This window comes from Scyliorhinus torazame, chromosome 3, assembly GCF_047496885.1.
Source record: "Scyliorhinus torazame isolate Kashiwa2021f chromosome 3, sScyTor2.1, whole genome shotgun sequence".
In the NCBI taxonomy this organism is placed as follows: Eukaryota; Metazoa; Chordata; class Chondrichthyes; order Carcharhiniformes; family Scyliorhinidae; genus Scyliorhinus; species Scyliorhinus torazame.
The window spans coordinates 68,850,951-68,875,078 of NC_092709.1; the positions used below are offsets into that span (position 1 = coordinate 68,850,951).

Below are 24,128 nucleotides of genomic sequence, written 5' to 3' on the forward strand. Positions count from 1 at the left end.
TTTCCCGGCTCATCCGGAGTCTCCTCCTGCATTCCCGGTCCGTGAGGTCCTCGTACGACAGCTGGGGCCGGAACACACGGGGCCTCCTCGGGTGCCTCCGTTGCCGTGGCGCCATGAGATCCTTCTTCCCCTCCTCGTGTTCCTCCTCCACTACGTGCTCCCCCTGCTCCTCCCCCTCCTCGTCCTGTCGGGCGGGTGTCCCTCCAGCCTGACTGGCTGCCGCCTGCCCCTCTGCGGCATTCTGCTCTGCGGCAGCCTGCGCCGCCTCTCTGGCACGCTCCTCCTCCTCCTCCTCTAGGGCAACATGCAGAACAGCGTCTGCCGCCACGGCGGCCAACATCGCTGGCTGATCAGAAAATATGACGGCCTGCGGGGGGACGGACGGGGGGGGGGGGACGACGACGACGACATGTCATCATTGCCCGTACCCTCCCCTCCCCCCAGCCAGGTGGCATGGTTGCGACTGTTGGAGGATGGCACCTGTCCAGGCGGACAAACTCCCTTGCCCTCGCACCCCCCGTCCCCGGCACTCATCTCCCACATCCCCCTCACCAGCACTCACCCCCCCGACCCAGCATTCATCCCCCTGTACCCGGCACTCATCCCCCCGACCCGGCACTCATCTCCCCGTACCCGGCACTCATCCCCCCGACCCGGCACTCATCCCCCCGTACCCGGCACTCATCCCCCCGTCCCCGGCACTCACCCCCTGTCCCTGGCACTCATCCCTCCCCCTCCCCGGCACTCACCCCCCCCGTCCCCGGCACTCACTCCCCCCTCCCCGGCTCTCAACCCCCTGTCCCCGGCACTCACCCTCCCCGACCCGGCACTCATCCCCCCGTACCTGGCACCCATTCCCCCCCCGTCCCCTTCGCTGGCACTCATCCCCCTGCACCCGGCACTCCCCCAAAGCCCAACCCCCCCCCCTCCCCCGCCGCGCACACACCCACACACACCTCCCCCCCACACACACAGACTGCGGCTACGCCATCACCTCTCCTGCGGCCACCCCCAGGCCGAGACCAACCTCCACGCTGGACGGCGTCAACCATCAGCACTGGTTGACGCTGTTAAAGAGGTGTTTTGATTTACGCCGACGTGATCCGTGACTTTGGCCCATCCGGCCGGGAGAATATGGGCAGCCCCGGAGTCCATTGTCTCCCGCCCGCTCCTGCCATTCTCCGAGGCGGGCGCGCGATTGATGCCCCGCCGACTTTTCACCCTTCGGAGAATTTGGCGGGCTGCGGGGGCGGGATTCCGCCAGCCCCCGGCGATTCTCCGACCCGGCGTGGGGTCGGAGAATCCCGCCCCTGTTGTTTAAGTTAATTCTAGATGTTTTCTGATGCTTTCTGCCTGACCCCATTTCCAAGACTACCTTTCTGCAGTAACAGGTGCATTGGGATCTCTGTTGTGTAGATCCCGCCAGCTGTTCTGTAGCATAAAAAATGTTATTGTGAGCCACGGCTCAATTGGAAACACTCTGGCCTCTATGTCACAAGGTTCTGGGTTTGAGTCCCACTTCAGCACAGAATTCAAGGCTCACACTCCAATGCAATACTGTGAAAGTGCTCCACTGTAGCTGGGAATGAAATCCTGTCATGTGTCTCTCAGAGACCTTCTGGATTTGTGTACTTATGGTAGATTGCCAAAGAAATGGCATCATACTGTCTTAAATAAAAGCAGATGTAAATAAATTGCACTAAATCGTGATTGCAGCATTTTCTACTTTCCAAAACGAAAGGCTAAATATTCTGAATATGTTTTGAACGCACAGATACCTTTGAGAGTCTCAGTGACTTGCATGATTCAGATCATTTGTTGCCCACATGGATGGATGAACAAGTTAGCAACAACGCGATTCATAGAGGTCCTCCAAGAATCACTTTTCCATGCATTTTGTTGATGTATTACACGCTTTCTATCAACTCAAGGGGTGGGAGCTGGGCTGTTAACTTCCCTTTATTACATTTTGATAACCTTCAGCTATCTAACTTTGAACCGCTCCAAGAGAGGACAAGAAGCCTGATACGATATTTTAGGTAATGTTATCAGGTAAATGGATCAGCCATGATCTAATTGAATGATGGAGGAGGCTCAGCAGGCTACCCCTGTTCGAATGTGTCTTTGAAAATATGACCCTACATTTTACCATGAGCTTATTTATTTACTTTCTGTGAGGTAAATCAGGAATGAGCATGTCCTCGGTTCGGTTGAAGGATGAAATACTGGTTTCAAATATTCAGTCAGTACAGATTTATAAATGGTTGCGTTAAAGCTGGGATGAACAGGACTGAACTGAACACAACCTTGAAGGATTCGTCAGGCCGTCACGTTTTTACATGCGGCACTGCCATAAATTATAAAAATATCTTTGGGAAGACGAAAATTACATTGATCCAAATGATATTTGACATTATTTACTTTAGCAGAAAGCTGCAGCTTCAGAGTCAAAAAGCAGAGGACTGTCCTGATCTTATTGGACTATATCAGCATTGCATTGCAATTTGAAAGGCAGAGGCTGGTGATTTAGCTGACACTGTCAATTTTTATTGTTAAACTGTCAGTTGCACTTGAGAATAAGGCAGAAAGGGAAACTTAATACTTCCATTCAAGAACCAGTGACCACCTTCAAGTAAATACGCTGGCTTTGATCCAAAGCTTTTCAATTACTTGTAGCTTAGGATTTGCAGATTGCAGTTTTCTCCAGAAGTAATGCCTCCCATTCTCTTGGGCCTATATTTTATTGATACGAAGGTTCAGCAATGTCTGACCAACATATGGGGCATGATTTACGGGCCTTTTCTCGCTCGATTTGGTGACGCGGCGAGGGCGTTGAATCTCACAAGGTGCTTCTTGCGAGGTTCATCCGAACGTTGTGTGACGTCGCAAACTGGATCTCACCCACATTGGGCAAGATCCACATATCCATATTTAAATGATCCATTAGGCTTCTTTAAATATGCATGCACCAGATTCTCTGGGCGCCTGGGAATTAACAGCCTCCCCAGTGAGGCCTGGACCAGAAGCCATTTAGTACTGGCCTACACAAACCTGGGGGTTCCCAGGCCATTGGCAAGGTGGCATCCTGGCACCCTTGACACTGCCAACCTGGCATCTTGGCACTGTCACACTGGTTGGTACTGCCAGGATGCCTGGGTGGCACTGCCAGGCTGGCAGGGGCACAACCTTGGTGTAATGGTGGCAATGCCAGGGTGCCCAGTACCAGTGTGGCACTATTAAATGTCTGAGCATGAGGGGGGCCTCATAAAGGTTGGGGGGTTAAGGGTGGAGGTCCTGAAAGACGGGATGCCTGAACAGGAAAGTGGAGAGGCTTAGTGACCCCATAGCAGGGTGTCCTCATTTGGGGGTTGGGGGGTCTTTGTAATGCCCAGGGCAGCACGGTGGCCTCACAGCGCCAGAGACCTGTGTTCAATTCCAACCTCGGGCGACTGTCTGTGTGGAGTTTGCACCTTCTTCGCGTGGCTGCGTGGGTTTCTCCTGGTGCTACAGTTTTCTCTCACAGTCCAAATCAGGTTGATGTATTACACGCTTTCTATCAACTCAAGGAGTGGGAGCTGGGCTGTTAACTTCCCTTTATTAGATTTTGATAACCTTCAGCTATCTAACTTTGAACTGCTCCAAGAATCCAGTCCTTATTCATTTTTTGGGCCTTGGGGAGTTTTTGCCCGGTCCAGCCCACAATTAGAACCGCTCCCACCCCTTGAGTTGATAGAAAGCGTGTAATACATCAACAAAATGCATGTATAAGTGATTCTTGGAGGATCTCTATGTGCACATTAGGTGGATTGGATATGCTAATTTGCCCCTTGGTGGGGTTACGGGGATAGAGTGGGGGATTGGGCCTAGGTAGGGTGCCATTTCAGAGAGTCCGAGCAGACTCAATGGGCCGTATGGCCTCCTTCTGCACTGTGGGGTCATGTGTGCGGCGGGTGACATTGCCCATGGGAAGGGGTGTGGTGGACCCTTCAAGCTCACTTTTAGATTGGGACAGCCTTTCAAAATGGCTGCCCCATCTCTGACGAGCCGGTCTCACCGGTGAGTTCAGCTCCCCATTGCTGAAAACATTTCTAAATGTGGGCTGGACCGGGCAAAAACTCCCCAAGGCCCAAAAAATGAATAAGGACTGGATTCTCCAGTCTGCCAGCTGCGTGTTTCTCGGCCACACGCTGTTCCCTGGCAGCGGGATTCTATTTCCCCGCTGATTGTCAATGAGATTTCCCATGGTAATTACTCCACGCTGCCACAAAACCCACTGATGGGGCTGAGATGCCGGCGGAAACATTGAATCACCACGACCGGCTTAAGTGTGGTTGAATAGCGGTGTGGGTCTCACCCAAAAAGCTGGGGAGAAACCCCCGGCCAAACGAAATGTTTTGTTTGAATCCTACCCGTAATTGTTCATATTTGAAAATACTGGTTTCTCAGCTATTTTTTCTAGCCTGATCGAATGGCATATGTGCAATTTTAAAGTGCTGGGGAGGATTACACAACCAGTTTGGGGGGGGGGGGTGGTGACTCCTAAATCCGCTGGCAAAGCTGGGATGCAGAGATTGGGGCACCTTTTTAAAGGGCGGCCCAATCTCAATTTGAAATTAAAGACCTGATGCACTATCAATTACGGCGAGACAAGAGTGGAGAGTAATCGAGGCTTTATTACACAGAGATCTGTGGCCACCTACAGCTGCTGCCGAAATGGCTGCAGTTCGGAGAGCACGCACATTTATACTCCACCTACTGGGCGGAGCCAGCAGGCAGGGATCTACCCCCGTACCTGTAGTACAGGGGCCTTACCGTAATACCCTCGTATGCAGTGCAGTATATACAATATAATACAACAGTGGTGACTACCACAAGACCTCCCCCTCCTCTTCTGTCACCGGTCATTGGGACCCCCGATAGACAAGGGGAACACTAACACGGCGGCTCAACCTCCCTGCACAACTTAATGATTGGGTCAATCCCACAACCCCGACACCACGCAAGCATCAGGGTGACCTGGCACCCCACCCTCATCTTTACCGACATTGGGGCACCCCCCCCCCCTATGTGTCCACCACCACCATCATCACCATGCAGGCACAACGCCCCCTCCCTCCATCAACGCACCCCCTCCCACAAAATGGGAACCCCCCACAATGGTGGTCCATAGAGGCCCTGTCCTGACACTGCCAGCTGGTTCCAGGGTGCAGTGCTCAGCCATGTCCCTCACCACCTGTGGGCGTACTCACCTCCACACCCCCAGCATGGTCATCACAATTGGTTTCCGTTTTTGCAAACCTGTAGTGATTCCCGTATGCATGGCATCACGCTGGCGGGGGAGAGCATCTGACATTGTCTGAAGATACAGTGCCAAGCTATTTAATGACATTTAAATATGATCTAATTTATTGAAATCAGGTTCACGCCCAAGGACCCGGGAAGAGCATGATCAGAAATCTCACTGCCGCAAATCCCATTAGGTCCCTCTCGTGTGAGTTATCGACCATAATGGGATTTGCAACAACGGCAAACGGGCCCCTAAAACCTCACCCTTTGTGTGTAAGTGTGAAATCTTCTTTGCAAATAGTTTAATCAAATATTTTTGTCCATAAGTGATAAAATGAACAATAAATGGTTGATTTAATAAAATTAGGATGTAAGATAACTGTAATGCAATGTACTGCTCTTGAATAAAACTTGTTAAGCATTGCCGCTTCATCTGTAAATCCTGCATATTACCTTTCCCAATTATTGATTTCATTGAATCATTGAACTACAGTGTAGAGGGAGGCCATTTCTGTGGTAATTGCACCTTTCATATAATGTTGCCACTTATTTTTTGAAAGCTGATCTGGTTCACCAACACCAACAATTTACTTGAAGGGTCAGAGTTATGACAGGCTCCTCGGAATTGATTTCTCCATCATCTGACAAAATCCTCCACTGAGGTCCTAGTTTAACCTGAGACCTCAGCAAAGAGCAGTGATGAACAGGAGTCAAGGTCAGAAAAGGCTCATCAAGGTACGCTTTAAAACCCTTTTTTTTTAAAAGCCTTCTTGTGGGCCAGGAGAGCAGGATTGTAACTCTGAATTCTGCAAATAAGCCTCAAGCTTTTCCTATCCTGGCCTGAACCAACGCTCAATTGGAGTTCTCCTCCTGGGAGACATATCTGCTCCTACAGGTCGTTGCTCCTACAGCAACAATGTCCTGCCTCTCAATTTTAACAGTTAATTTTATGATCCTTTTAGTCAAAAAGTGAGAATGAAGTGATTGTGCAGCATGTTAAAGAGGCACAGGCATTGAAATCGGTCCAGTCTGTTTCCTCCGGTATCAGACAGGTATGTGATTCACTTTGTTACATTGGGAGTTTAAACCAAGCACACAGTTTCAATTGAAGACAAATAGGTTTGCCACTAATTCTGATTGAAGGTTAATGAAACATGTTGGCGTCATGGACATGATCAGTTAACATTCAGGGGCAGCACGGTGGCGCAGTGGTTAGCATTGCTGCCTCACGGCACCGAGGTCCCAGGTTCGATCCCGGCTCTGGGTCACTGTCCGTGTTGAGTTTGCACATTTCCCCCGTGTTTGCGTGGGTTTCGCCCCCACAACCCAAAGATGTTCAGGGTAGACGGAGTGGCCACGCTAAATTGCCCCTTAATTGGAAAAAATGATTTGGGTACCCTAAATTTATTTTTTTCAGTCAGACAGATTCAGCCCTGGAAACATTTTTTAAGAATAGTAGAGCCAGGGCATGAACATGAACATTCCATTTTTTTTTGGTTGCAACTTCACTGTGGCTGAAAATGGCATTGCCATTTTCCAGCTCAGTCAAATAGATTTCCCTATTTTTACTATCTCCCCAAATTATAGGGCGCAATCTAACGAAAAATAAAATCAGAGTCCGTTCTAGGTGGAATTAGCCAGGACGTTCCTGGTGCCCATTAACGGCACTCTGTTGCTATTTCGGGCCTCGGCAGGGAGTGCCCACCAGTTAGATCTTGCGAGGGGTAATGCCCATCGGTGAGGTCTCCCCCGGACCTATAGGCTGCATCCCACTGGAATCAGGACGAGACGCAGCCGGTAAATCACGCCCATAGTATTTGCATGTCCACGGTTGCTAGTTGGCTGTTAGTGGTGGCAAAACTTTGAGGATATCGGGTGAACATTAGAATTGCTCTCATTACTATTTATACTCTCTTCAATCTGGTCGCCAGGGCAGTCAATAGCAAATCTTTCCTCTTCAGGCCACTAATACATTGTAAACCGAAGAGAACCTCACCAAAGGTACAGATTAATGATTTGGGGATTTAAGGATAATGCAAAGAATGTGTGAAAAAATACAGAAATGAAATTGTAGTTTTAATTATTCCACCACTCTGGTTAAGATTTTTAAACAGCATTTGATTTTCACTAATAAAAATTAAAGCACCACTTCCTACATTCACAGAGAGAAGTCTTACAACACCAGGTTAAAGTCCAACAGGTTTGTTTCGAATCACTAGCTTTCGGAGCGCTGCTCCTTCCTCAGGTCATTCACCTGAGGAAGGAGCCATGCTCCGAAAGCTAGTGTTTGAAACAAACCTGTTGGACTTTAACCTGGTGTTGTAAGACTTCTTACTGTGCTCACCCCAGTCCAACGCCGGCATCTCACATCATACATTCACAGAGGTATTGCAAATCTTAGGTAGGACACAACTGGATCCTCATTAATGCTATTAAAAAAAGAAACGTTTGCATTTATATCATAGTTTTCACAGTCACAAGGCATCCTAAAGCACATTAGAACCAATTCATTATTTTTGATGTGTAGTGATTATTGTAATGTAAGAAACCCAGCAGCCAATGTATGCAAAGCAAGTTCCCACAGACAGCAATATGATAATGGTCAGATAATCTGTCTAAGCAATGTTGGTTGAGAGATAAATATTGTCCATAATTCTTTGGTCTTCTTCTAAATTAATATTCTGGCTGTAGCACAGTTGGCCTTCAGGTCCATGTCAAAAATGTATATTTTAGCAGTTAAACCTTCATGAATTCTGTTTTAAAAAATTGACAAACTTACCTTAATTTTGCTTGTTTTCCCTCCTGGATATTCCTTCTCATCGAGTGCTAACCATCGCTGCATAAACTTCATAACAACTGGATCATCATAATCAACAATTTGAAATCCAGACACATTTGCTCCACCATATTGAATTTTTGACAAGTCTCCATCTGTAAACCCCTGCAGCAGATAATAAGAGAGGCTCTGTCAATGTCATCATTGTTAACATATGCAGGGTCAGCATTCCTAACTCAAAGTGCTGATTGTTGGAATGATGGAAATAATGGGCGGGGTTCTCTGATCCTGAGGCTAAGTGTTGACGCCGTCGGAAACGTTTATCGACGGGGTCAACACGGCCCCAGGGTCAGCAATTCTGGCCCCTAGCAGTCCCACCGCCGCGAGTTCCGCGTATGCGCGGTGTCTCCCTTGTCCACGCCGGCCCTGACCCAACATGGCGCAGGAGTACAGGCGCCGGCGCGGAAGAAAGGAGGCCGGGAGCCCGAGAGGCTGGCACGCCGATCGGTAGGTCCCGATCGCGGGCCACGCCACATCGGAGGCCCCCCCCCCGGGTCGGACCCGCCCTCCCCCCCACAGGCCACCACCCGACCCTTCAACGCTGAGTTCCCGCCGGCTGAGAACGGCGCCGGCGTGAATCGGCATTTCCACGACAGCCGCTCGGCCCATCCCGGCCCGAGAATCGGCGGGCCAGCCGCGTAGAACGGGGCGGCGTGGCGCGATTCGCACCGGTCGCGGGGATTCTCCGGCCTGGGTCCGGGCTGAGAGAATCCCGCCCAATGAACTTTAAAAAGAAAATGTGTAGATAACAGGTGGGATTTTCCGGCCTCCCAGCCGCGTGTTTCTCAACGGTGGGAGGCGGCGCGCCATTGCTGGTGGCGGGATTGTCTGCTCCCGCCACTGTCAAGGGGAATTCCCACTGAAGACACCCCATGCCACTGGGAAATCCGCGGGCAGGGTGCTCTGCCGGCATAATCAGGAAATCCCACCGCCAACGAATGGCTGGAGAATTCCGGCAACATATTTGTGAATTTCACAGAGACAAATTACTTTGGACGAGCAGATAATATTGCTGAAGGATAAACTGGGATCTGCAACCTTGGTTAGCTGTTAATTTAGTCTGCAACTTTAAGATAATTGCTGGGAAGTGATTTAAATAGGCAAAGCCAGATAACTATAAAAGCTCAGATGGAAAGCAGAGGACAATTGTTCGCTGTGTGCAGATCTCAGTGACCGGGTCAATAAGTGACTCCTTTTAAAAAAATGTTTTGCCTCTGTAACGTGTTCAACACTTTGAATTGTGACGGATCATAACAACCGGAAAAGAAAGCACTGAATGTTTAATTTCTTTTTGGACAGTTTCCCTAATTCTTTTCCAGTCCGGCTGACATTTTCAAATAGCAACTTCTGTCAACTAACATAAACTAAAGGTCACTCCTCACAATCGCAGGGGCATTTCAAGATTTCGGAATGAAATTCCCGAACACTATTAGTGTTCTGATCATAGCACTGTTGGCTTCATGGTCTCTCCCTTTCATCCATGTCACTCTACGGTATTTTGGCAATTGCATTTTTGTAAATTTGAAATATGAAATACATGTATAAGAGGTATTTTCAAAGTGCTGAGCTGATTTATTTTAAATAATCAATTAATATTTCCACAATTTGAAGGAACAAAGTGCCATATTTTCCTTTCTTTATTTTGAATGACAGTTAACTATCTCAACCTGCTTGTACCTTGCAAATTATTTGTTGACAAATGTCAGAATGTATCTTTAACCCAGTTCTCTTTACGTCATGTTGATATAGCCGGGGTGAAAGATGGAGTAGTATCCATCTGCCATTACACAAAGGGGAAAGCAGCCTACGGTCATCTGGGGCTATGGTGACTTTACCTTACCTTAATGAGTTAACCCGAATGAGGCTGCCAATGGGTTGGGATATAGGTGCATGGGAATGGTTGTGCATCAGCAATGTTCTGGGCTAACCATTCAGAGGTCTTGACGCAAGTCTAATTTTGGCAGCAGGTGGGATTTAATTCAATTAATTCATGTAAAATAAAAGGCGAGAGCAGCAATTCCCCCACCCTGTGGTGGTAGTGGGAGCACAGGCACAATGCATGCTAAGACAACAGCAGGTAGCCGTGTGAGGAGACAGCCCCGTGGCAAGCTGGCGTTTGGGTTGGTTGCCTGCCAATTTAAATCAATAAAGCCAATTAGGGATGATTATTTGCACTCACTCTCAATAAACAGCAAAGTGATGGCAGATGTTGCTGATGGGGCTTATCAAGCAGCACTTACACAGGGCTAACCGGCTCAGTTTAGGTTCTGCTGGGGCCACTCGACTTCAGGCCTCATTATACGCCTTGGTCCAAATGTGGCCAAAAGAGGTGAATTCCAGAGGTGAGAATAGAGTGACTGCCTTTGACATCAAGACAGCATTTCACCAAGTGTGGCATCAAGGAGCCTGAGCAAAATTGAAGTCAAGGGGAATTAAGGGGAAAATTTTCCACTCATTGAAGTCATATATAGCACAAAAGAAGTCAGCGATGGTTGTTGAAAGCCAATTATCTCAGTTTCAGGTGTTCCTCGGGCAGTGTCCTACCATCTACACATACCTCATCAATGGCCATCAATCCATCATAAATCAGAAGTGTGGAAGTTTGCTGATGATTGTAACAGTGTTAATACCATTTAGGACACACTCCTCAGATACTGAAGCAGGAGTTTGTGCAGCTGCAACAACAAACTTGACACTATCTAGGACAAAGCAGCTCACTTGATTGGCACCACATCCACTACCTTCAACATTCAGTCCCTCCACCACCATGTAGCAACAGCATGTACCATCTACAAGATGCACTGCAGAACTCCCCAAACCTCCTTAGACAGCACCTTCAAACCCATGGCCATTACCATCTAGGACATGGGCAGCAGATAGATGAGAACACAACCAACTGGAAGCCCCCCTAAAAGCCACACACCATTTTGACTTGGAAGTATATCACCGCTCCCTCCCTAACAGCACTGCGGGTATACCTGCACCACACGGATTACAGCGATTCAAGAATCTGACTCACTACCACCATCTTCCGGCAATTATGGATTGACAATAAATAATGTCCTTACGAATGACACCAATATCCTATTAATTAATAAATAAAGTGTAGTCATGAAATTGTTCAGAAAGAACAGTAATAACTCAGAATGTGTGAAGTTGGGAATTGCAAAGTGAAGGATAATACAATTTGAGTATTGCTGAAAAAAGAGACATATGCTGTTGAAGCTTTTCATCTTGCACTCATCAGGACAGACACATGAATGCCAAGTTCCAAAGGGAGCAATAATTTATACTGCATATGAAAAGAGCACTAATTAGTTGGCAAGTCAGCTTTGATTAATCAAGACCTTAACATGGAGAATGTATCATGAAGCAATTGCCCCACACCTATGTTTAATTTTTTACACAAGGCATAATGCCTGGACATGTTCTGTCTGTTCATGCCTGTCGAGGGCAGGTCCCCGTGTATGAATATATGTAGCTTTGAACAAGTGTAGGTGAGTCACATTGCGATAATGTTAAATTGTCCATTAGCGTAATTCTCAGCACACTCATGATTGTTCAGTAAGTGCTGTCCAATTGCAGAATCACATCTAATGTTAGAAAATATGGGTGGAATTTTTCCTTTCTTGCACAGAATGCTGGCTGAGGAGAGAAAACAAGCATGCAGCTCGTCGGTTGCACAATCGGATCTTCTCGCCATATTGTGCAGCAATCTGTGCAAAAGAAAATGGAGATGTGGCCCACGGTGTCAGGTGGATTTGCGGGTCTGGAAAAAGCCAGCAACACCAGGAATCCCGAGATCGGGGTGCCTGAGGAACAACTCCCCCCCACCCCCCCATCTACCCTGCCTCCCCACCCCACAAATACGGGGAACTCCCACCAGATAAGAGGAACCCCCCCCCCACAATGGATCTCCCCAGAGGGCCCCCTCCCCGGCCAGGTTACCAATGGGCAGTGCTGGGGAACAGTGCCTGGGTACTGCGCGGTGCATATCCCTCTACCCCTCCCCCCAGTGGCTATACTTCCATGTCCGTCCCCGTGCATTCCCTCTGCCTGATTCCCGTTTTTAAACACCTGTTGTAAACCTCGCCGACGGGGCTTGACCAGGGGTGGGGGCGGGGGGGGGGGGGGGGGGGGGGGGGTGGAGTGAAGGTCTCCATGTGGGGGAACGCTACGATAGGGAAGCCCTTTAATAACATTATAATTTATTTAATGAGGTTCGCAACCATTCTGGGGGGGTGGGAAGGGGTGGGGGTGGAGAAAACGAGAGCTTGTTGGTGAGAGTCTTATTTTCTGACTCTTGTGGGATTCTGCACCCACGTTGCTCTTCGCGCTGACATTGCTATTTGTGCCGCAGTGAACGCGGGTGCAAAATCCCAGACCTTCTTCAGAGTTTTGCAATTAAGAGCTGGTCCGGTCAGTACTCTTCCTGTTGCAAAAAGCCACAGGGATGTGCTGCTTGATACGATCCGCCAACCGTTGGGATGCATGGCATCACACCAGCACTGAAATTCATAAATCACATCACTCAACTGTGTGGTAGGAAGATCTGTCTTGATAGCAGCATCCCATGAGTGGGAAATACCACTTGTGTTGCTACTGAATAAGAGCGACGGGAATCAACTGGTTTCACTTGTTGCTCAAATTCTTGAGATATTTTACGCCCTTTCAAGGTCAATTGATGTGGACGGGCACTTTTCATATTTGAACGTGGTGGACCTAGTTCATTATACAGGGAACAATGATCTTATTGGGTAGCCATTATCCCACAGGATAACTTTGACGCACATTACTTCAGTGTCAAACTTGCACAGCGAGCTAATGGTTTGGGCCCCATTTACGAGATTGCCAGCAGCATGTGGAGCTTTAGGAATCCCAATGTGTATATTGACCAGTGAAGGTAGGCTTATAATCGGCAACCCATTAGCAACTTTCTCAATTAGCATGTTGAGGAAAGGGTGCTCATTAGACCAGAGTCAGGGTGGGAAGCCCACAATTGAAAAATCACAATAGAAATGCCTGCCCCAATACGCTGCTAGACATCAAAGTATTAATCTGCAACTCTGATTGGGTAAACTGAGGCCCTGGATGGACTCCAAAAAAGGAAAAATTGAAGAAAAAAGGCCAGCATTTAAAAAAATGTAAGCTCCTAACCCTCATTGAAAATGATCACACATTTTGGTCACAAAATGGAGGTCAAATTAAGTTCAGTAGCAAAGGAATTCTCATATTTGAATCAGTATGTGAACTGCTACTCCCTGATGATGCCTTTCTGTAAAGCGCAGGCTGCGAAACTTCCTCTCACATTAAAAACATTCCTTCAATGGTTTAAACATTCCCTATGGCCCACCAAGGCACCTTTATATCATTGTTCCTGCTATTATGACATCAATCTTTTATGTATGGAAAATCAAATGGCCAGCCATCAGGCCTATTGATCTCAAATACAAGACCAAAATACCGCAGATGCTTCAAATCTGACAAAAATATAGAAAATGTTGGAAATGCTCAGCAGGTCAGGCAGCATGTGTTCTTCAGAGACAGATGAAGGGTCATTGGCCTGAAACATTAACTCTATCTCTCGCCACAGATGTTGCCTGACCTGCTGGGTATTTTCAACATTTTATGATTTTAGTCATGATGATTTCTATGCCTGAGTTCAACTGCATTCAGGATGAAGGCCTGCACTTGAAATACAAGCTTAGAAATGTAGCCCAGTACACATCAATGGAAAGCAAAAGTGCAATGAGACTTCCAAGTGGAAGAGATCATAAACCTTCTAGTTTCAGTGCATTTGGGAGATAGAACACCTTCTGCCTCTGAAGTTATACTGTTGAATTGGCATCCCTACACACCTGCAGCTTTTTCACCTTTGGGCAGATTCTTAACAGAAGATGGCAATGTGTCGGTCCCGGCGAGAAAAACGGAGATTCTCATGGAATCTTGAGCCTCTTAGAAAAATAAATGAGTGAGCTTAGTTAACGACGTCATGCGGGCGAGGCGGGACCCTTAGAGCCGGGAATCGGCTTCAAACAGATCAAGGTACAATCTTTAAAGGGCGCCCCGACCAGCGCTGCAGCCAAACGGCACCCAGGCCACATCCCAGAGGTTCCGGGCCTCTGAATGCAGATTTCAGAGATCTAGGGCCTTTCCCCTTGACATTCATCACTGGTAGATCCTTCCCTACACCTCACCACCCACCCGCACCTCAATGTTCATCACCGGCAGATCCCCTCACCCTTAATGACTGCTCTCTTCCCCGCCCACCATACATCTACGCACCCCCCCAAAGTATAGCCCTCGGGGGAGGGGGTTAGAGGGACCTGCAGTGCACCTGTGCCAGGGGGTAGTGCCACCTCCCTCGAACTCCTTCCCCAGGTGCTATACTGACCTCTGAACCCCTGGGGGGATATCCCCCAGGGGTGCAAGGGATATCCTCGACTGCCTCACACCTGCCGAGACTTGGTGTAAATGACGCTGGCTCCGGATCAAGATTCCGTGAGGGGGGGGAAAGATCTGGAGAAAGTTCTCGCTAATGACATGCTAATATATGAAAATGTGGTTCCTGGGCTTGCACCGTGTGATTGGCACTACTCCCCTGGCTGGCGGGGGGGGGGGGGGGGGGGGGGGGGGGGGGGGGGGTTTAAGATTCCAAAAGCCATTCATGCCAGGGAGAATCAGGATTTTCACTTCCCTCCTGACTTTGAGCCCATGCCGACTTTCTCATGGACGGAAGGAGAGGGCTCAACATCAGCCCTTTGTTTAATTGGTAAAATTAATAGAATTCTCAGAAATTCAAACAATTAATCACAATGGAAACTATGCAGGTAGTTTTCGAGGTATGCGCCAATGATGCCTGAGATTTTCCAAAATATTTCAACATTCTGAGAGGTTACTTTCTACCATCTCCTGCCATCTCCTCAAAGTATTTCCAAAAGATTACGCAGGAAATAAGGCACAGGAAGAGGCCCCCCATGGCCCTGCTCGTCTCAGTCACTGTTTATGCTCCACTCAAGTGCCCCCTCATCCTTTCTCATCTAACTCTACCATCGTTACCACCTGTTCCCTTCTCCCTCACATGCTTGTCCAGCTGTCCCTTAAATGTGTCGATATTATTCACTTCAATCGCTCCCTCTGGTACAGAGTTCCACATTGCTCCTGTCCTTTGGTAAAAAGGCTTCTGCTGATTTCCCTATTGGGGAATATTCTTGGCCTCTAATAATGCCTTTCTGCACAGGATGGAAACATTATTCTCTCTGTATCCACTCTCTCAAAACATTTTCATAATTTTAAAAATGTCTATTGTGTCACCCCTCAGCCTTTTTTCAAGAGAAAGACCAAGCCTGTCAGTCCTTTCCTGATATGTCTACACACACATTTTTGGTATCATCTTTGTAAATCTTCTCTGCATCATCTCCAGTGCCTATTTATAATATGGAGACCAGAGCTCTGTGGTCCAAGCAAAGTTCAGTGCAGATGTATGCTGATATGATTGCATATTTAGTTGAGAACTGAAGGGAGGTGCATCTTTAGTAAAATTGAGTGATGAGTTCATCAATTAAAATATACTGGGGGCAATAATCCATGAGGAGGGTACATCCTCATGTAAGCATCACAAAGCACCCACCAGGTACCTCTGTCACAGATCCTGAAAAACAGTCCAGGGGTCAAAGATTGGCCTTTGAGGTCACTCATCATTTGTCCTTTTATTATTATTATAAAAGGACAAATGGGGAGTGTAACCATCACTTGTTGGGTATCACAGTTGCCCACCCATCCAAAAAGTCACATATAGTGCCGCACTGTGCTGGGTCTGGCAGGAGATGGCATCAGAGACACCACACCCGAGCCTAATATCACTGCTGAAAGGAACTGCTCCTTATTACCCTTGCTGAAAGGAGACAATTAGAAATATTTCTAAAGAAATACCTGTTTTGAAGATCATGATCTGAGCCTGTAACCCAGGTGTGACCTACTATTTGCCAAACTTTTTAGACTGTACCATATTCACTAGATGTTCCATTAGTAATGATTGGCCTCGATGATGGGAGACCGGCGTGTGGAAATACCATCCTTGGGTACCTCACCCTCTGTCCTCTCTCCCTCCTATATGACTAAATGCTGGACTCCCATCAGGACTATAGCAGGGGAGCATTTAAGAATCATGGGATTTCAGGCTCATTTATTTCCCCCTTGTCTCATTGCCTATCTTGCAACTGATTTGTGAGATACATTCTTGAGAAATGTGATTCTCCGTCCCGCCACATCCAACCCCGCTGACAGCGGGATACTCCGTCCCGGCAGCCGGCCAATGGGGTTTTCCATTGTGGGCATCCCCGCGACGTTGGGAAATCCGCGGGCATGAGTGCCCTCCCGGCGAAGCGGAGGATCCCGCCGATGGAGAATCCAGCCCACAAAAATTCTGAACACTTCCAATCAATAAACAATAGTTTGTTTTTCTGAATCATGTTTTAAAGCAGGGAAAACACAAGCCTCATTGATACATTTTAATTAATTTATTGTCATACTTTTCATGGTCAGACCTACTCAGTTTCCAATTAGCCCTTAATCCAGTAAAAAAAAAGCACCAAAGTTTCTGAAGATCATCACATTATTGAGCTGTCGGTTTCATTCTGCTGTATATTTGATTTTCTGAACAAAGATATTCTCTGGGATTATGACATTCTAAGATTTAACTTTGGCCTGTTAGAACGTTCGGTTTCACGGCACTGTTCACTAAACTGAACATTGTATTTTTTCTTTGACAATGTAATTTACATCAAAGTTTAATCTCTTTAAATTTTGATGCCACTCACAGTCATTTATTTTTGTTTCAAAAATTACTAATTCAGCACAAAATCGGAAGAAATTCCACTGATGTATGTCTGTGTTGTCAGGTGAGCCCTTGCTGTATTGCAAATATGTACACATAGGGTCGGATTCAACATAAAAGCACCACGACAGCAGTGAATGAGCAAAGTCTAGCATCGCCATGAAAATGAAAAATGAAAGTCGCTTATTGTCATAAGTAGGCTTCAAATAAAGTTACTGTGAAAAGCCCCTAGTCGCCACATTCCGGCGCCTGTTCGGGGAGGCTGGTACGGGAATTGAACCCGCAATGCTGGACTTGGTCTGCTTTACAAGCCAGTTATTTAACCCACTGTGCTAAACCATATATCCATTCTAGCGAGGAGCTTGAAATTAATAGATAGAATTCTTCACATTTTCTTGAAGTATTACCATGAATCTTTCGCCTTTCTGAGCAATTTCTTCTCAACGAGTAGACTGTTTACTTTAAATAATTTTTGTATGTGATGGGGAATGCTTAAAACTGCAAAGGAATTCTCTGCACTGAGTCTTCGGGCGGAATTTACCGGCTGTTCACGTCGGTGGGATGTTCCGATCCCATCAACGGCGCATGGGTTCCCGGCGACGAGGGTGCAGTCAACGCGAAATCCCATTGACAATGGCAGGACCAGAAAATTGCGCTCTTAGTATGTACCTGCCACGGCCAATACTAGTAGAGCCAATTCTATTATGTACAAGCTTTGCATGGGCAACGTTAAGTTGTCTGTCTTTAGGTTGTTACATATAGGATTCCAGTGTAGGCTACCTACCAGGTTAGCAAAGATGTAATGATATCCTTTAACGTGCTTCCCAATTGTTATGACCTGCAATGGAGAAATTGAGAAGTTAGCTTGTCTCTTGCGATATGTGGTGTTGAAGAGCAGATTATCAGAAACATACATTATACCCAATATTATCCTTTCCAACAAAAGAGCCAAAATAAAAAGCAATTTGCCCAATATTATCCTTTCCAAGAAAAAAGCCAAAATAAAAAGCAATTTGCCAGTGTGGAATTTTTGCAAAACACTAAACAACTTCTAATTTCAGGTTAAGCTTCCGAAGAGGAGGAATACTCAAACTATCCTTGCAAGCCCTGTATGATTTCTGACATCTATAACTTTACTCAGTTTGGTGCACAAACATTAATGGTGATTATTCAATTAATGGTCAGGTAGAATCAGGAAGTTATGCTTTAAAATAAGCAAGGTGAAGATTGGTCATTATTTAGAAGCTATCCTTGTCTGACCAATCGGACTCAGAGAATGATGGGGTGAAACTTTAGTCTTGTGACTAGCCAGGAGCCGGATTGAGAGGAGGGATAAGCATGTGTTTGTGTGGCTGTGTGTGTGGGGAGGGGGCAGAGTGTGGGACGGGGTAGAGGTTGTGAAAGCGTGTGGGAAAACTGTAAATCGGAGTTTCCAATATGATGATTGCTGGGCTTCAGTGCTATTTGGGTGTGGAACACTGTAAGAAGAGGCCATGGGGCAAGGTTGACCCTGGGGTTGGAAGGGGAAAGGTGTTCAATCCAAGAGAGTTAATGATGGACATGGAAAACAGTGGCCCAAAGGATCACAGGCCTGGGTTGAGGTTTTCCGAGATTGAAGATTAGAGCAGGGGAATGTTTGAAGTCCTCACAGGAATGAGGAAATCCCTGGCACTAGTGGGCATCAGGATCAGGAGGCATCTGTGAGAGCTACGCGGTCTTGAGGGAAGGTTAGAGGCCATGGGGGCACTTGAAGAGTTGTTGGATGCTCACATTCCCGCCCCAACTCCATTAAAAGTAGAAGTGCCATGTTGGAGGAGGATTGGCGTTGGGAGTCAGATTTCTAACACTTTAACCTTCCATCCTGCCCAAACGCGTCTTCTCATCTGAATAAAACCATTGCTTTACCGTCACGGTGCTGTGCATAAAGGTTCCTCCAGCTTCACATTATATAATATGACAAACTACCACCAAGAGGAAATTACATTTTCTACCTCCTTAAATCATTGAACCAGAAGGTTCAATGTTCCCATTTCTCAGGACAATCACAAAATCAGTTATTGAAATCAAGTGCGTATGATTTTTGCATCCAATTTGGAACGAGCTGACATTCTAATGATTGGGGGACACTCCTGCTTTTGCTGAAGCTGTATTTTCTTAATTTTTGCACAGAAATGAAGATTGGAGGATTCTTGCCAGCTGGTAAGTATATATTTATTTCTATTTTGTAATGTTCATGTGTAATGCAATTTTGAACATAAAGCATTCAATTCACACATGTTGGGAACATTCTCTAATATTTATGTGGGGACGCCTTACATGTTCATGCATACGGAAGCCTGAGATGAAATCACACCTCCCAATCATCTTTGACTCTTATAAAAAGACAGGGGTGGGATTCCCCATTTCTGAGTCTAAGTGTTGATGGCAACGCAGAATTCGTGGACTTTCACGACAGAAGACTGGCGCCACACATGGACCGAATCCGCTTCTGTTAACGGCTAGCACGAGTGCCGCATGGAACACAATCGATTCCAATGAAAAATGGTGCGGGATTCACTGGGTCTGTGATTGACACTCGGGAGGCTGACAAGCTGCAGCCGCACATACACATTACACTCCCCACACACACTTATCCCAGCCAAAAAGATGGCACTGGTTGTGCTGGAGCGCGCTCATACAGCTGATGGGTTAGCTGGGGGCAGAGGGGTGCCCTGGGGGGGCAGAGGGGTGCCCTGGGGGGACACCTATACGACCTGTGGCACTAAGTTCAAAGTGGGCTGTCAGCAGCATGCGCAGCTACGTGCCAGCCTTGCCGGCTGCAGCAATAGTGTTCCGTGCCCGTCCATCCCGCCCCCACAGTGCACCTTCTGGTGACTAATCCTTCGGCCCTAAGAACCCCCCGGCCAGCGGCACAACTGTCAGCAAACCGTGGCGATGTTGGAGACTTTCCGTACCCCCTCCCTCTCCCTCGGCAGCCGCCACGTTGGTTTCACGATTTTTAAAAGCACAAGTGAACCTTGCCGTTGGGAACTCGGCCCATCGGAGGCGGAGAATCGCGGAGGTTCCGGAGAATACCGGGTCGGGTCCGCGAATGATATGCAAACGGTGTCTACTGTACGTGCATTCCGGAATGCATTGACGCCGCTGTCGAGGTGCTGGAGCATTGCAATTTGGTGTCAAATCGGCGCCTACCGCGCTTTTGGCATCGGAACCGATTCTCCACCTTATCACCTTTCCCGATAGAGAATCCTGCTCCTGATCTTCTGTCCACCAAGATTCTCACCTCCAGGTTGATTGAGAGTCAAAAATACATTTTGATTTCTGCTACTGGTGAACTCTTAAATGTCAACGCCTCCCTTCCAGCAGTCACGTTTGAGTTTAAATTGTCCCTTCTTCACATTCATCCTGCTGGGCTGTCTTCAATTTTAATGGAGCTGCAGGAACTGCGACGAAAGTCAGGAGGGAAGTTGTCATCTAAATATCACAGAGCTCTAGGAGTCGAGGAGAATAGACTGGCATCGTATGGTGCAACTACTTGGTGTATTGGGGATTCTTAGTGGGACACACCAACTTTGGGCTGCTGTCTGTACTGTATCATGATTGCCATATACGGCCATTGTCAATTGTGTTCTTAAAGGGCTGCACACATTCACAGCAGAACCAAAATTGTGAGGGGCTAGTACAAGTTAAGGCTAGCCAGCACTACTTAAAGCCAGCCAGCACTTTTTGAAGGAAAGGGCATATTGTGGCTGGAGCAGGTTATACAAGTTATTGTACGAGTCACTCTGATATGGAAAATGATGACTAGAATCCCACAGAATGTTTACTGTGCGGCAGGAGGCCTATTAGCCCATCGAGTCTACACTTGCTCACTTGAAAGTGCATTCTACCTAATCCCACTCCCCTGCCTTATCCCCGTAACCTTGCATATTCTTTCTTTTCAGATAGCAATTCAATTCCAACTTCCTTTGTAATACCTCGATCGAACTTGCCTCCACCAACCTTTCAGAAAGGTCGTTCCAGATTCCAACTACCCTCTTTTAGCCAATTATTTTGAGTCTGTGCCCTTTAGTTCTTAATGCTATCTTCAGAACAAACAGTTTCTCACTATTTAACCTGCCCATACCCCTCAGAATCTCGAATACCTCTATGAAATTTCCTTTCAGTCTTCTTTTCTCCAAGAAAAACAAACAAACTCCCCAACCTAACCACATAGTTACAGTTGTTTATCCCTAGAATCATTCTTGTGAATCTTCACTGTACTCTCTGCACTGCCTTCACATGCTTCCTCAAGTACGGCACCCAGAACTGGATGCAGTACTCTGAATGAGCACTAGTGTCTTATACAAGCTCAACATGACCTCCTTACTCTTGTACTCAATGCCCCATCAATAAAACCTAGGATCCATATGCTTCATTAACTGCTCTCTCAACATGCCCTTACATCTTCAATGACTTATGTACATATACACTGATGTTCCTCTGTTCCTGCACCTCCTGTAGAGATTCTCCTTTTGTCTTTTATATTGTCTCCATATTCTTCCTGCCGAAATGAATCACTTCACGCTTCTCTGCACTGAGCTTTATCTGCCACTTGTCTGCCCAATCTGCCAATATGTCTGTCCCATTGAATTTCAAGACTACCCTCATCACAGTTGACAATGCCTCCATTCTTCGTATAATCGAAACAAAATTAAATTATACCCTGTATACCACAGCTAAGTCATTAATGTGCATCAGGAAGAGCAAGGATCTCAATACAGACCCCTGGAAACCTCCACTACAAACCTTCTTCCAATCTGAAAAACAACTATTTAACACTACTGTTTCCTGCCACTCAGCCAATTTCTTATCCAAGTTGTGGATGTGGCGGCGTTGGACTGAGGTGCTGTTATTGAAAATATGGAAAGATGTGTCATTTGAAACATGGAAGTCTGGCAATATCTGGTCTGAGAGAAACATGAGAGGATACAGGGAAAGATCCCACAAAGGGTTAACAGCAGCTGCCAGGGAAGGATTGTAAAATGCAGATATCCTTGGTCAAGCAGGCTTAGCAAACAAGACAAACAGGATTTTGAATGAAGCCAAAAACAATGGCTCGCACCTTCATTGAAATTAACTATCTTAGTTAGCAGCTGGAAAAGAAAGGATGAGGTTCTAGGTGTGAAAATTTGCTAATACCAGGTAAATTAAAGAAAACTGGAGACTATCAGTCTACGAGAAACATAATTCAAAGCCAAAATCAAAGTCAAAATTATGAGCTGAGGACACAATTGGAAAATAAAACTATAGAAATGACAGGAATTAAAAGTAACACCTCTTGAAGTCAAAGCATTTTGAACATCACAAAGGAAACAATGTAATCAGATCTATGAGATGAAGTCATGTCAAAATGAATACTTAGTTGGATTAAAAGGTTTAGATCAAAGATACTTTTTACAATCAAAGAAAATAAGAGTTACTTTACAATAACGTCATAAAAACTTAACTGTTAGAACGAGAATATAAACCTAGAGACCAGGGCAACGAGAACTAGAACTCGGAGGGAGAAAGAGAGAAGCAGAGAAAGTATAAGCAGCTAGAGTCAGATTACAGTCAGCTCGGCCATGGGAAATGGACAGGGCAAAGCAGCCGAGCTAAAATAGCTAATACATCTAAGGAAGACTAGAATTTAAAGAGTAGGCAGAGTCAGCTCAGAGTCAGCTCAGAGATAGCCAGTAGAATCAGCTCTCACAGTTCGGTACATGGGAAAGACAGGACACAGCAACCAAGCTCATCAGCGAATACATCTAAAGAAGACCAGTCTTTAAAGAAGATTGATTGTCAAGTTGAGCCTGAAGGTCCCTTCAACCAACCAGAAGGATCCAGAAGCAAGATCTTTTTACCTTTCTGTAAAGAAAGTAATTGCAGCTTTTAAAAGAAAAAATATAATAATAAAATAACTTAATTTTACCTGAAATAGTGGTTATTCCAAAGTCTACTTTACTTACTTAGCAATGCAGGACCCAGGATCGATGCTACTAAGTGGGAAGGAGATGAAATCTTCGGTGAAGATATGGGTTATACCGGGGGATAACTTGAACACATAGTTTGACCTGAATAGCACCCACTGAAGCTTGCATCGGAGTCAGGGAGTGAGAATCCCTGACCACCATTTAGAATGTCGGCCCTTTTTGGTATAGGGGTCTTCTAAGAATAGTGGTGAGTTTTCAAAAACAGTGCGCACAGTAAGAAGTCTAACAACACCAGGTTAAAGTCCAACAGGTTTGTTTCAAATCAATAGCTTTTGGAGCGCAACTCCTTTATGAGGTGAATGAAGTGGTGGGCTCCACAAGCACATATAGACAAATTCAATGATGCAAGATGATACTTTGAATACGAGTATTTGCAGGTAATTAAATCTTCACAGGTTAAAGAGCTGTGAATTGACTCAAGCCAGGACAGTTGATCGGATTTCGCAAGCCCAGGCCAGATAGAGGGGGTGAACGTAATGAGACATGAATCCAAGGTCCCGGTTGAGGCCGTAATCCTGCGTGCGGAACTTGGCTATCAGTTTCTGCTCAGCGATTCTGCATTGTCGCACGTTCTGAGGTCCGCGCTGGAGAACGCTTACCCGAAGATCAGATGCTGAATGCCCTTGACTGCTGAAGAGTTCCCCGACTGGAAGGGAACATTTCTGCCTGGCGATTGTCGCGCGATGTCCGTTCCATCCGTTGTCGCAGTGTCTGCATGGCCTCGCCAATGTACCACGCCTCGGGACATCCTTATCCTTGTCCAAGTATTTACTTTCCCTTCTACTCCATGAGCTAGAATTTCTCTCACAAGTCTGTTGTTTGGCACTGTATGAAATTGCTTTTCAAAACCCTTAAACACCACATCAAAAGAATTGCCCTTATTAACCTTCTCCTTTACCATTAGTCCCAGTCCTGTTAAGGTGTAAATCATCCTTCCTGCACAGGTCCCATTACCCCACAATCTAAATCCCAATGCCTCAGAAATCTAAATCGCTTCCAGCTTTCCAGCTTACTCCATTCCCCCAACCACATATTGAACTGTTTAATTTTCCTATTCTTATTATCACTCATACATGATTCTGGGGATAATCCTGAGATCACTGCCCTTGAGGTCGTACTTTTCAGTGTCTTTCCAAACTCCCTAAAATCTGCTTTC

The 24,128-nt window shown here is 46.5% G+C and overlaps 1 protein-coding gene across 6 annotated transcripts in view; it reads right to left on the minus strand.

Annotated features, from left to right (window-relative positions):
• LOC140408507 (glutamate receptor 2) overlaps positions 1–24,128 on the minus strand; it is a 332,477-nt gene that overhangs the window by 90,552 nt on the left and 217,797 nt on the right. For all 6 annotated transcript variants that reach the window (XR_011940120.1, XM_072495791.1, XM_072495790.1 and 3 more), the window contains 2 exons: positions 17,743–17,796; positions 8,066–8,227 (listed from right to left, as the gene is read on the minus strand). Coding sequence is in view for 5 of the 6 variants with exons in the window: in XM_072495791.1 (XP_072351892.1) it covers positions 8,066–8,227; positions 17,743–17,796 (216 nt within the window). In the remaining variant the exon portion in view is untranslated. The remainder of the gene's footprint in view (positions 1–8,065; positions 8,228–17,742; positions 17,797–24,128) is intronic.